The 13127-nt window shown below is 46.5% G+C and overlaps 1 protein-coding gene across 4 annotated transcripts in view; it reads right to left on the bottom strand.

Moving 5' to 3' along the window:
* Positions 1 to 6755: 6755 nt before the first annotated feature.
* Positions 6756 to 13127, bottom strand: part of KCNIP1 (potassium voltage-gated channel interacting protein 1) — a 422953-nt gene continuing 416581 nt past the window's right edge. For all 4 annotated transcript variants that reach the window (XM_004016862.6, XM_060400219.1, XM_004016861.6 and 1 more), the window contains 3 exons: positions 12400 to 12504; positions 11041 to 11103; positions 6756 to 7596 (listed from right to left, as the gene is read on the bottom strand). In XM_004016862.6, the coding sequence (XP_004016911.2) occupies positions 7549 to 7596; positions 11041 to 11103; positions 12400 to 12504 (216 nt within the window). In that variant the 3' untranslated portion in view covers positions 6756 to 7548. The remainder of the gene's footprint in view (positions 7597 to 11040; positions 11104 to 12399; positions 12505 to 13127) is intronic.

The following is a 13127-nucleotide window of genomic DNA, read 5'->3' as shown; positions in this document are numbered from 1 at the left end:
CATTTCAGCCTGCGGCTCCATCTTCCCCAGAACCCTGTGACTCCCTGCCCGCTCCAGAGCAAGCCCCTTCTGTTGGCCTGGCATCTGAGGCTGTCCATCTGGTGGCCCAGCCTGACCCCTCACCACCCCCATCTTGGCTGCTCATGATCCTTTAAGCGTCACTGGCTTCCTGACACCTCTCCCTGATTTGGGGTCCCCTCCTCCTGCCTGTGGTCTCTTCAGGTCCCACCTCTGCTGGGAAACCTTCCAGGATTACTGGAATCCTCTGGCATTCCCTTCGGACAGCAGTGTGGAGGTGTTACTGGAGTGAGAGGTGGCCAGGTCAGGGGTGTGCGTGGAATGAATTGTTGTTGTTGTGAGGATTACGTGAAATGACTTTAGGCACTTAGAATGGCATCTGGCTCATTGTAAGCACTGAGTTAATGTTGTTATGGCCATTATTATAATTATTAAATCCTGTGTCCATTAATTACCAGCAGTGACTTTGGGCCCCTGATTTCATTTCACTGAGTTCTTCCCATCTGGAAAATGGGTACTTTTAAAATTATTTATATTCCTATCCCAGAAAGTTGCCAGGGTTGCAGCCATGAAATTAAAAGACACTTACTCCTTGGAAGGAAAGTTGTGACCTAGACAGCATATTAGAAAGCAGAGACATTACTTCGCCAACTAAGGTCCGTCTAATCAAGGCTATGGTTTTTCCAGTGGTCATGTTTGGATGTGAAAGTTGGACTGTGAAGAAGGCTGAGCGCCGAAGAATTGATGCTTTTGAACTGTGGTGTTGGAGAAGACTCTTGAGAGTCCCTTGGACTGCAAGGAGATCCAACCAGTCCATTCTGAAGGAGATCAGTCCTGGGATTTCTTAGGAAGAAATGATGCTAAAGCTGAAATTCCAATACTTTGGCCACCTCATGCAAGGAGTTGACTCATTGGAAAAGACTCCGATGCTGGGAGGGATTGGGGGCAGGAGGAGAAGGGGACGACCGAGGATGAGATGGCTGGATGGTATCACAGACTCGATGGACATGAGTCTGAGTGAACTCCGGAAGTTGGTGATGGACAGGGAGGCCTGGCGTGCTGTGATTCATGGGGTCACAAAGAGTCAGACACGACTGAGCAACTGAACTGAACTGATCACAGAAAGTTGCCGCGGTTCTAAATGAGGTGCTGTACAGAGATGCTCGGCACGTAGCAGGTGTCCAAGAAGGACTAGTCCTCTCCGTTTAGTCCACTCTCTGGCTGCTCATCAGCTTTCCATAGATCCTTCTCAGTTATCCAGAAGTTCTTCTGCCTCTCTGGAGGCAGAATGCCTTCTTCCCAGCGGACTTTAATCTTTTCTCTTGAGGCCTTCAGTTGATGTGAGGAAGCCCAGTACCTTTTAGAGGATAGTCTTTTATTCAGATTTAAATGTCAATCACATCTATGAATGCAAAATTTAAGCATTGCTTCAGCCGTATCCAACTCTTTGAAACCCCATGAACTGTAGCCACCCAGGCTCCTCTGTCCATAAGATTTCCCAGGCAAGAATACTGGAGTGGGTTGCCATTCCCTTCTCCAGGGGACCTTCCCGACCGGTGGATGGAACCTTCATTTCCTGCATGTCCGGCCTGGCAGGCAGATTCTTTACCCACTGGACCACCCGGGAAAAGCAACATTTGGAATGGCATTCGACGAAAAAATGGGTACAGTGGCTTAGCCAAGTTAACACAAAAAATTAACCGTCACAGTGGGCTAACGTTTATCTTGTAAGGAGTTTGTGAGCACATTCATTTTCCCTCATTCGTTCTTTCTAAGTTCCTTCTCTGCCTCCCCAGACTCCTCTCTGCTTCCTTTTCTCCATCTTTCACTTACTTTCCAGCAGGCAGTTTGGTGTCTCTGTCGCTTTCCCCGCTAGAATCCACAGCGACCCATCTTTCCCCGCCTCTCCCCAGGCACTCACTATTCTGTGTCAGCACGGAGACTTTGGCTCCTTGGACTGGGCAGGGAGTGGGGGTCTAAGAGATGGGAGGGCTGGGTACTCTTAGTTCCTGGTCACCTGCCACCAGGTTCTGGCCATGCTTCAGGAGTTCTCGTCTGGAGAAGGGGCCTGGCTTGGACTCCGGGAGCGGGGAGGCGAGGTAGGATTCACTTGGCAGGCTTCCTGGTGGGGGTAGAGAGCGGAGTGATACAGCCGGAGAAACTTGGCTGGAATAAACTGGCCAAAAGACTGACCAGGGAAGGTAAAATGATGAGGCTTGTTCACGTAAAGTGTAAAGTGCTTCTTGAAGAACAGAGGTCCCAGAATGGCAGGCAAACCACGAAAGCTGGTGGTGGTGTGCTCTGGGATCCCAGACCAATTTTAAAAACATCTATATGATATAATTTGACATATAATACAAAAAATAAACTACACATACTTAAAATGTATAATTTAATGTTTTTGATAGATGTGTATACTCATGAAATCATCACACAATCAAAATAACAAATACACCCACCACTCCCGAAAGTCTCCTCTTGCCCCTTGGTGATATCCTTCGCTCCTTCTCTCTGTGCTGACCCGCCCCAGCCCCCGATAACCATTGACCTGCTTCTTGTCGCTATAGATTAGTTCGTGTTTTCTAGATTTCGTATTATGGATACATACAGTATGTATTCTTTTTGTCTGGTTTCTTTCATCAGTATAATTGTTTTGCGATTGGCCCATGTTGTATCTGTCAACAATTCATTTTTCTTTATTGCTGAGTTGTATTCCATTGTATGATAACTGCACTGGCTTAGGTCGTAAGCCTACCCCTGAACCAATCACTGTGGCCGGAGGCATGGGAGGGAATGATTAGCCTAGACTACGTCACGTGCTCCATGCCTAGACCTGTGAGTAGTTAGCTCTCAAAATCTCATGCACCATCAAAAGTCCACTCAGAGGGGCTGGTGACTCGTGAGATTTTCCTCTTCTCTTCAAGATCTGAGGTTTTTGGTCTCCGATCAGTCCCTAGACGGGGGTGCAGAGGTTTTTTGAGGTCTGCAAATTAAATTGGGCCTTATTCTGATGTGAAGAGACTTCTTTCAGCTCCTATAAGAAACCCATATGGGCATCTTTGCACATGTTTTTGGCATCATTCCCTCTAGAGGAACTGTAATTTGGCTTGAATTTGTGGACTTGTTTTCACTGCTTTGGTTTTCATGACTGCTGCTTTCTAACACCTTCTGGTGTTTATACATCATTACAGCTAGTTTTAGGAATAGGTGGAGACAGTTTTCATGTTCTCTGGGAAGTGGAGCTGGGCTTGGATTTTGGAGCTGGTAGGCTTTTAAGCACATTTCCAGCTGTTGTGAGCGCTTCCCTCTGTGTCTCTGGGCATCTTTTTCTCATCTGAAGCACAGGTGCCTAAGTGCCTGCCTCACAGGGCGGTTGTGAGGTTCAGGTAGGGTCTCATCCATGGAGAGCCTGGCGCCGAGCAGCGGCCCCCACACCACCTGGATCTCCTCCCGGCAGCTTCTCCAGTGGGCCTTCCTGGCCTTGCTCAGGATTTATTCAGAGAGGGGATGTTAGCGAACCAACGGATTGGTCATGATGGGATTTTTCATTTCCACATCAGATCGGATTTCCTTATTGGAATAAGAGAATCTCAGAAGCCTGAGCAAGAAGTCACAGCAAGCTTAGACCCAGGTTTTCTGAAAGTGCTTGATGACCCCCCAACCTCTGAGATCACGTCAGCTTCAACACAAAGGAGCCTTTCCACTCCACCCTGTCTGGAGCAGCCACCCCAGTCATTCTTCCCATGTTACACTTCTGTTCTCTTCATACCGCTTTACCCCAAATCATTTTATCGTCGTCTGTTTGCGTTCAATAGAATATAAGATTCACAAGAGCAGGACACATACCGGTCCTATTCATTGCTTGTTTTAGGTTAGGTTCCTCCAGAAGCCAGTCCTGGGACAAGGATGTGGAACTGAGTAGTTTACCTGGGAGGTGATTCCAGGAAGTAATGGCAAGGGGGTGCAGGAAAGGAGACAGGGAAGAGAAAGAGGTCAATAAGGGGTGCACTTTTGAGTAGGTTACTACTGTGGGTGATTGGGGCTCAATTTCAGTGGAGAAAGTAGTCTGGGAAAAGGCAAGGGTTCTTCCTTATGGGACCTAGGGTATTGATTTGCCAACTTGGCATTAGTCATTGGCTAAGGGCTGCTCCTAGGAAGTGTTAACAACCTGATTCTTCCTGCCTGCCCTGCCTGCAAACAGAGTGGGGCTATCTTGGCCACAGTCTGTCTGTGCCAGTCAGAGTCATAGGCAAAAAGTTACATGCATTTGCAGTCGGCAGCCGTTGAGTCCGCAGGAGTGAATGCCAAGGGTGTCTGGCAAGACGTCTACTACACAGCTGAATCCCCATCAGCAGGCATGACGACTGGCAAATAGTGATAAGCTGATGGATGATTCAGGAGGAGGAGGATCCCTCCAGGATGCCAAGGGGATGGATGTTCCAAGCTGAGAACCTTGTTTCTCGAATACCTCAGTTGCTGAGGGATGCATGGATTCACAAGCGCCCAGGCCTCTTTTTGTTTCTATGCCTCTGTGGAAACCGCAGAGTTTATTTTTATCTCATTCCTTTATTAAAAGCTTTGACTAATGCTGGCCCATTTCCTTGCAATTGCTCCAACAGGGTGTCCTTATCTCTCTACCCACCAGGACGACCAACGTCCTTTCTGTTGCTTATTCATCTGAGGACAAGTTTTGAATCTTCCTTCCATTCGGATTTCTCTCTGATATCTCCAGATGCTGATTTTCCTGTCAGTATTAGGTTCTGAGGACTGAATTGGGTTTCTTACTTGTGGTCTGGCCAGGACAGGGAAAAGGGTAGCAGCCCTTCCATTCTTCTAGAGCAAGGGCTCTCAGCCCTAGCTGTACACTGGAATCACCTGGAGAGTTTTTTAACACATGCTGATGCTCAGGGCCCCGCCTCTGGAAATTCTGATTCAGAACCTGGGATAAGACTCAGGCATTAGGTACTTCAAAAAATTTCTGTGATTCTGATAGGTAGCCATGGGGGAGAAACGCTGGGCTAAACTAACATAGGCATTAAACAAAGGCATCTGGAAAGGTCATAGGTATGTGTAGGTTCAGGTGCAGCTTGATCCAGCAGCTCAATGATCTCATCAATTTCTGGTTTATTTTTACATTGTTTATTTTTTAAAAAGCCAAACCTCTCTGCTTATCTCCTGTGATTCTGGTTTATCTGTCCTTTGGTTATCAGATAAGCTCTCAGAATTCCCAAATCACTGCAAGCTGTCCTAGGACTGTCTCTTATTCATGTCCAATAGGAGGCAGAACATCTTTGACCCACGGTTCCTAGCACAAGTCTTGAGATTCATGCTGTGTGGACTGGCATATGTACGAAGCCCAGCTCTGAGTCAATGATTGTAGCCAGTGGGATGGTTCAGATCCTGGGCTCACTCATAGCCCTGGGTATGGTCAGTTCCCCACTGTAGCTCTGTGTGCATTTTACTATCACTGGGCAGCTTCTAAGGAATTCTGATATCTGGGTTCTACCCTCAGAGATTCTGCTTCAATTGGTCAGGGGTGGGGTCCAGGTGTTGGCATTCTTCAAAGCTCCCCAGTTGATTATGAACGTGTAGCCAGGGTGGAGAACCATGGCCTAGACATTGTACAACCTCAGGAGGCAGGTGTGTACCCAGTGTGGGGAGGGTCACAAGTAGAGATCCTCTGCTTGGGCCTAACTGTATGCCTTGTTAGGGGCCAGCCACATGTCCAGCAGCCTTAGATGACTGCATGGCTGCACTCAGGAAGCTCAAACAGAGAGGCAGAGCAGTGGCCTCTGTATTCCTAGCCATAAGAAGCAGTAGCCAATGGCAACCAGATTGGGAGTATTTCATGCATGCAGAGGTGTGGTGACCTGCTCTTGCACAGATACCTAAGATACCTGAGGTATCCACTGATACCTAAGTCTTACCCTTCTCTGTATCTGTTTCCTCATCTGCTATTTGGGTTCAAAAAATGCCTTTGCCTCTCGGAGCTGACCAGAGATGAGTGAGATTTGTGTGAGGGACCCTTGGCTCCTCGAGGGGAGACAGAATCCCCTAGCAGGAGGCTGTAGGACACTGTGGGAAGAGTGCACTCTTTCTAGGGAGCTGTGCTACCTTAGTCAGTGTTCCTTACCTCTTTGAGCGTCAGGGTCCAAATCAGCGACATGAAGACTCTACCTTCCAGAGCATTCTACCATAAAATAAGGTCATGTATATCAGCCCTTAGTGCAGCCCTTGGCAGCAATAGGGGTTCAGTACATGGCTTTCTTTCCAAGAATGCCACTGTTAACTCTTAATCTTTTTAATGTCATACGAGGAAACCAAGACTCCCAGTGTTTAATATAAGCAATTATTTGCTGTTTATAGGCTGGAGTCTCTTGATCAACTCCTGGATTCCAAGTCCCCCAGCAGAAGGTCCTACGCACCACTTCATCTCTGTATCCCCAACCACGCAATGTGAGGCTCCAGACTTTCTACACCAGAGGGTCTTGGGAGTGGCAGTTGTGCTGGAAGGGACAATGTGAAGAGTCTCATCTTTAAGCTGCCTTTGCTTATGGTCACAGTCTTTGCATTTGAATCAGATATTTGCCTGGGGGAGGGTGATGCTCTGCTTAGCACAGTGCCTGGCACAATGGAAGTACTAACAACTGGATGCCAAAGGAATGGACTAGCCTTCCCTTTTCATAACTTACCTTTTCTGCCCAATGTAGTCATGGATGAAATGAAGATTAAGAGTGTAAGAAATAGTTCTGTTTATTGATTAGAAGATGGTATAAAATCACAGCGATTTGCAGGCATCCTGGGCTTTCTGGGGGGGGGGGGGGCATGCAGTGCTGGACTCAGGCAGGAGATGGAGTGGGGCATGGGTCACTGGGCACCGGCTCCCTTCCTGCGCCAGTAGCGCGGATGCTAGCATGAGAGGGCACTACTGTCCTTGCCTCTGGAAACGGAGCGCATGGGCAGTTTGGGTCATCAGACAATGCCGTGCTTAATAGTTCAGTCCTATCCTACATATGTTAGGTGCTGGCTCTCCCGATCTAGTCATGGTAGATTCTGACTGTGCTGTATAACGCTCATTCTTCCCACCAAAGAAAGGGAAACAGGCACATTGGTTTGGGAGGCCGGACGATGGTGTGTGTTTGGCTCAGGTCATCTTGCTTCCAGATACATCAAGGTCTGCTGGACTTGGAAGCAGTGGCCTGGGACACGCAAGCAGAAAAGTGTGCACTACTGTTTAAGCTCAAGCAGAGGGACCTTCCACAGGGCAGCAGTGTGAAGAGATGAGCATGCTTCCCAAAGAAACCCGACTTCATCTTGTCTCTCTCGAGAAGAGGGAGGAGGAAGAGCTGGCAATCAGAGACTGAGCCACGTGGTCCTGGGTTCCATAGCGTGTCTACATAGAGAATTCTTCCAAAGTGTAAAAGGTGTTTCCGTCCCAAGAGTTAGTGTGTAAAATCAGCAGGAGGGCCGATCAAGGTGCTCAGTTGGCTGTTCAGTACGTCTCTGAGAGCCAGATGGCTACGTTCACAGTTACATGACATTTTGGAACAGCTGGAGGGACCTCATGATGTTGTCATCCTGGGAAGGGAGTGGGAAGGGAAGAGGATGGTTAGAATTCTCTGAGGCTTCTCCCTGAGAAGCTCTATAACTGGTGAGCACATCTCCCAGAATGAGGGACTTCCCTGGGGGTCCAGTGGTTAAGAATCTGGCTTGCAATGCAGGGGATGTGAGTTTGATCCCTGCATAGGGAACTAAGATCCCCCATGGCAAGGAGCAACTAAGCCTGTGCAAACACTACTGAGCCTAGAGAGATTCAAAGCAAGAAGCACCTTCTCTGGCCTTAAACAGAAAGTCAGAAGAAACAGATTATCCAGCAAACCAGTGAAGGCTGCTTCTTTTAAGAAGCTGTGGGGAAGCGCACTTTATCAAATGCGTTTTCTGTACTTACAGAGATGATCACATGTTTTTTGTTTTATTCTATGATGTCATTAATCACAGTGATTAGTTGTTGAAGGTTAAACCATTCTAGCAGTCCTGTAATAAACCCTATTTGTTCATGATGTATTATGCTTTTTACATATTGCTGGACTTGTGTTTTCATGCCTGTGTCCAGAAAGGATACATTAGCTCCTCAAACTTTGTATCTTGTAGTGGCCTTGCCAAGTTTCCATAATAGGGTTATGGCAGCTTCATGAATCAAACTGAGAAGTTCTCTCTTTTTCTCTGTGTCCTTGGGTTTGTGTATGATTAGCATCATTTTTTTGTTAAGTGTTTGGAAGAATTTACCAGTGAAGGCATCTGAGCCTGACATTTTCTCTGTGGGGAAATTTGAAATACAGATACAATTTCTGTAACAGGCATAGGACAATTCAAATTTTCTGTTTCTTTTTGTGCTGGTTTTGATAAGTTGTATTTTGTAGGGGGTTTGTAGACTTCATATATTATCAAATTTATTGGAAAATTGAACTGTTAACTTTTTAGTGCCTGTAAAGCTTCTGGTGATGTCACCCTTTTAATTCTGGATATTGATAATTTGAGTATTCTCTCTCTTTTTTGTTTAAATTGGTCTTGTTAAACACATCAATTTAATTAATTTTTTCAAAGTGGCAATTTTTGGATTTACTGATTTTCTTATTGTATGTCTCTATTTTATGTCCTCTATTTTATATTTTTCTGCTGTGTATTCTCTAAGGAGTAAGTATGAGAGGTAGAAAATCCTCAAATGTTTGGATCTTAACACGTTTCAAATTCCATGTGTCAGAGAAAAAAGTATCTTAAATTAAAATATGAAAATATGACATCAATAATCTACGAATTTAAAGCAGTACTCAGCTAAAGCAGTACTCAAGAAAATTTATCCCTTTAACTGCTTATGTTAGAAAAGAATGGTTGAAAACCAACGGTCTAAACCTCTGTCTCAAAAATGTAGACGAGCACCTAGAAAACGGAATTAAAATTAAAAAGCAGGAGGAAGAGAGTAATCTGGAGCACGTGCATGCACGCTGAGTTGCTTCAGTCGCGGCTGCGTTGCCATGCCCTCCTCCAGGGGATCCTCCTCATCGAACTCACGTCTCGTCAGCTTTCCTGCCTTGGCAGGCGGGTTCTTTACCACTAGCGCCACCTAGGAAGCCCCGTTTAGAGGACACATGAATGAAACAGAAAGCGGACTAAAGCAGAGAAAAGTCGACAAAGTTGATTACGGGTATTTGAAATCTTTTAAAAGCACATGCATTCGGAAGCCGGGCTGCCTAGGTTCTAATTCTGGCTCCGTTACTAGTGGAGTGACCTTAAAGCACCTCTCTGTGCCTCAGTCTTTTTGTGAGTGCAATGGTATGGATCATAGTACCTACTTATAGGGTGGTTTGTGAAAAAAACCAGTGAGGTAATGAATAGCTATAGAAGCTGTTAATGTGAGAAACTAAACTGATTAAAAACCTGTCAAAAACCATAGTACAATCAAAGCATAGTCAAAAAGCATAGTACAATAGGGCATAGTATTCAAAATTAAAATGATATAGTTCAAGTTCCATCTCAATCATAATATCTGAACTTTGCAATACCTCAGTTTTCCCTTCTTTAAAATGGGTATGATGAGCACTGGTGGTTAGCCAGCTCATAATGATTAAAATGTGGAAATTTTTCTAACCGTGTTGGTAAATAACTGCTGACCTGAGCCTCTCTTTCAGCAACTTCCGCTCTGGCTGCCTGATAACTGGTTCAGAACCCCTAGACTACCCAAAGATCCGCCAGCTAACAGGTTAGTAGCAAGCTTAGCAGGGCTTCTCCAAGCCATTGGTCAAAGTCAGTTAAGAAAGATCAATTCTCAGTCTATTCTAGCTTTTAAATATATTGGCTATGTGAAGTTTATGTAATGTGCCTAAAACCTGGCTGGTGCTCACTTCCTGTTAATAACTTCTCCCCTCTCCCACTTTCTTGCGCCTGCAGTTCTTACTAAGAGGAGATCAGAGTAACTGTATATCTTTCTGAAACAAAGTAGGAGTATAGATGCATTTTTCTATTTCCAGTTCAGTCTCTGGCTGACTCTGGGGCCAGTGTGTCCTTTAGAACACAAGCATCAGTGGAGACCCACTGAATTAGGATCTGCATTTTAATAAGAACTTCAAGGAGGCTGGTTTGCACATTAAAGTTTTAAAAGCATTGGCCAGGGCAATTGTGCTAAAATGAAGCTTTCTAGATCCACACCCAAGATCTAGAGTCTCTGGGACTGAGACCTGGAAATGTTCATTTTCACTATCATCTGAGGCAATTCTTATGCACACTGTGGCTTAAGAATGTCAGCTTTAGACTTTTTCCAGAAACTCCCTTATAATCTAGGGCAGTGATCCCCAATCTTTTTGGCAGCAGGGACTGGTTTGGGGAAGACAATTTTCCCACAGATGATGGGGGGCGGGGAGGGTCGGATAGTTTGGGGATGATTCAAGTGCATTACATTTACTGTGAACTTTATTTCTATCAGGTTTTCCTGGTGGCTCAGCTGGTAAAGAGTCCACCTGCAATGTAGGAGACCTGGGTTCGATCCTTGGGTTGGGAAGATCCCCTGGAGGAGGGTATGGCAACCCATCCTAGTGTCCTGGCCTGGAGAATCCCGTGGACTACAGTCCATGGGGTCGCAAAGTGACTTTCACTTCATTATTGCATCAGCTGCACTTCAGATCATCAGGCATTAGATCCTGGAGGCTGGGGACCCCTGGTCTAGGGAGTGGGCCATCAGGCGGAGGAAGATTGAGAAATGACAGTGCTGCCCACTTGGAAGTCTGCAGTTCCACGGAGACCCGCTCTGGGCTCTCACAGCCCCCTGCTCCCCTGCTTAGTCTGTGTGGCTCAACCCGTGTGTGGCCAAAACCGCAGGCCAGTCTAAGGAGTGGAGGTTGCTGAAATCCTGAGCTGTATTGCCAAGGCTGCGGTGGCTGAGTCGGAAGACTGCAGGTTTCCCGTGTTCTCCCTTCTTCAGGTCTCCGAGCCCCAGATTTAGAGGTTTTGTGCCCTGGGATCTCTCCTTACCTCCTGACAGGATTCAAGAAATTCATCTAAAGTCACGATGCCATCTTTATTTTTGTCCATTTTCTGAAAGACACAGGAAGCAGTTTAAAGAAACTGGTAATCTGCATTCCCAAACTTGCTTTTTGCTCACCAACATTCCCCTGACAATTAGGATGGTCTTTCATTGATCAGACAACTCCAGGCCCTGGTTACAGCACTTTGACCCCCATGAGCATCTTTCAAATGGAAACGCTGGCTCTGGATGCTCGTCTTCCCGTCACCCGATTATTCTGCTGACCCTTGGCGTGTCTTGCCCAGTCTCACTCCCAGCCTGTCCATTTGGCAGTGAGCCCCACGAGCATCCTTCAGATGGAAACATAGGCTCTGGATGCTCGTCCTTTCCTCGCCGGGTTCTTCTGCTGGCCCCTAACATGTCTCGCCCAGCCTCAGTCCCAGCCTGTCCATGTGGCAGCGGGCACACTGGGCATGGGCAGTTCTGCTCCTTCCGTGGCACCTACTGTGTGGCCTGGAGTCTCCCTGAGCCTCCGCTTTTCCCATCTGCAAAGTGGGAGGATTAGGCTAGAATGAGCTCTCGTGTTTGCTGATACTCTCCTGCCAGGCGAATTCTTTTCTTTTTACTAGGGTACCACTAAGATCTTGCCACTCTTCTAAGTCACAGACTAACAGCATCCACCTACTTTTTACCAGAGCAAGGCTAAACTCTTCCATTTAAAGATCTCGCTCTAGTTTCCAGCCTGTCCTAGTTTCCACCTGATTTCCCCTTGCTCCTCAAGCACAAATGCTCAACACCAACGACACAATGTGCTTAATGACATCTTCCGTATCTGCTCTGAGGGCTTCCCAGGTGGCGCCAGTGGTAAAGAACCCTCCTGCCGAGGCAGGAGACATAAGAGACACAGGTTCGAACCCTGGGTTGGGAAGATCCCCTGAAAGAGGGCGTGGCAACCCACACCGCTATTCTTTCCTGGAGTATCCCATGGACAGCAGAGCCTGGCAAGTTACAGTCCATAGGTTAGCACAGAGTAGGGCACAACCGAAGCAACTTAGCACAAGGAATACACTTAACAATATCTTTGATGTATGCACATGTGCGATTTACTCTGATCTCCCAGCCATTTTTATGAAATTTAGAGTCCACACGCTACCACTTATACTTAATGATATTCATCCTTGTTCTCTTCTGTAGTGTATACTTGTCTATTTAATAAAATAATCTGCTCCCAGGGGATGGTACATCTTGTAATTCTCTGTTTCTTACCACATGTAGTGGAGGCTTGGATACAGAACACTGCTCAGATACTTGTGGGCTGATTGGTTTAAGGTGAGCTTAAAGCTTACACACAGGGTGTGCGCTCTTACCTGGAAGAAGATGTCCACGTGCTGCCTTGGAGTGTCTTCTTTAAGCACAGGATATGTGTATTTCCCCATCATGTCATAGATGGCTTTGACAATGTCCATCATCTCCTGGAGAGGGGACACGGAAGCACACAGAGTGGGAAGCAGGAAGTTAAGCTCTTCTCGGTGACAGTCTGGGGCTCTCTGTCTCCCTTGAGAATGAAAGGGATTAAAAGGAACCTCAGCTAATGAGAGGGAGTTAGAAAGGAAGCTGAAGGGTATATATCCTGGGAGCCTCTTCCCAGGACAATTCTCTTTGTTGTCAGAAGTTCTTGGGTGGCTCACCTCTTCCTGAGCTTTCCCAAGTGATGATAAGTGGGATTTGAGTGGATTTGTTCACATACTGAGAGACCCACACCGCATTTTTGGAATACCTTCTCTCTGCTCTGTAATTCCTTTGCGTGACTGGCCTGTGTGGCTTTGTTTGAACCAGCTGATTGGAACAAATGTGGACATCTGACTACGGAACTGAGTCAGTATGTCGTCATCTCTTGAGAAGTCGGGGTGAAAAGCTGGAGTTTGGGTCAGAGTTGGTAGCATGGGCAAATCATTTCCAGGTTTTAGTTGAGATCAGGGGAGAGCAGACACTGCAAATAAATATAGAGATGAACTTCTGTAAAGCGTAGGCTGGAGCAGATGGAATGGAGGAGATGAGAGAAATGCTGGAGGACGGGAGCGCAAGCAGAGGAGTG

The sequence above is a fragment of the Ovis aries genome, chromosome 16, assembly GCF_016772045.2.
Source record: "Ovis aries strain OAR_USU_Benz2616 breed Rambouillet chromosome 16, ARS-UI_Ramb_v3.0, whole genome shotgun sequence".
NCBI lineage: Eukaryota > Metazoa > Chordata > Mammalia > Artiodactyla > Bovidae > Ovis > Ovis aries.
The sequence above is the reverse complement of the archived record's forward strand: the minus strand, read 5'-3'. Positions and strand labels throughout refer to the sequence as shown.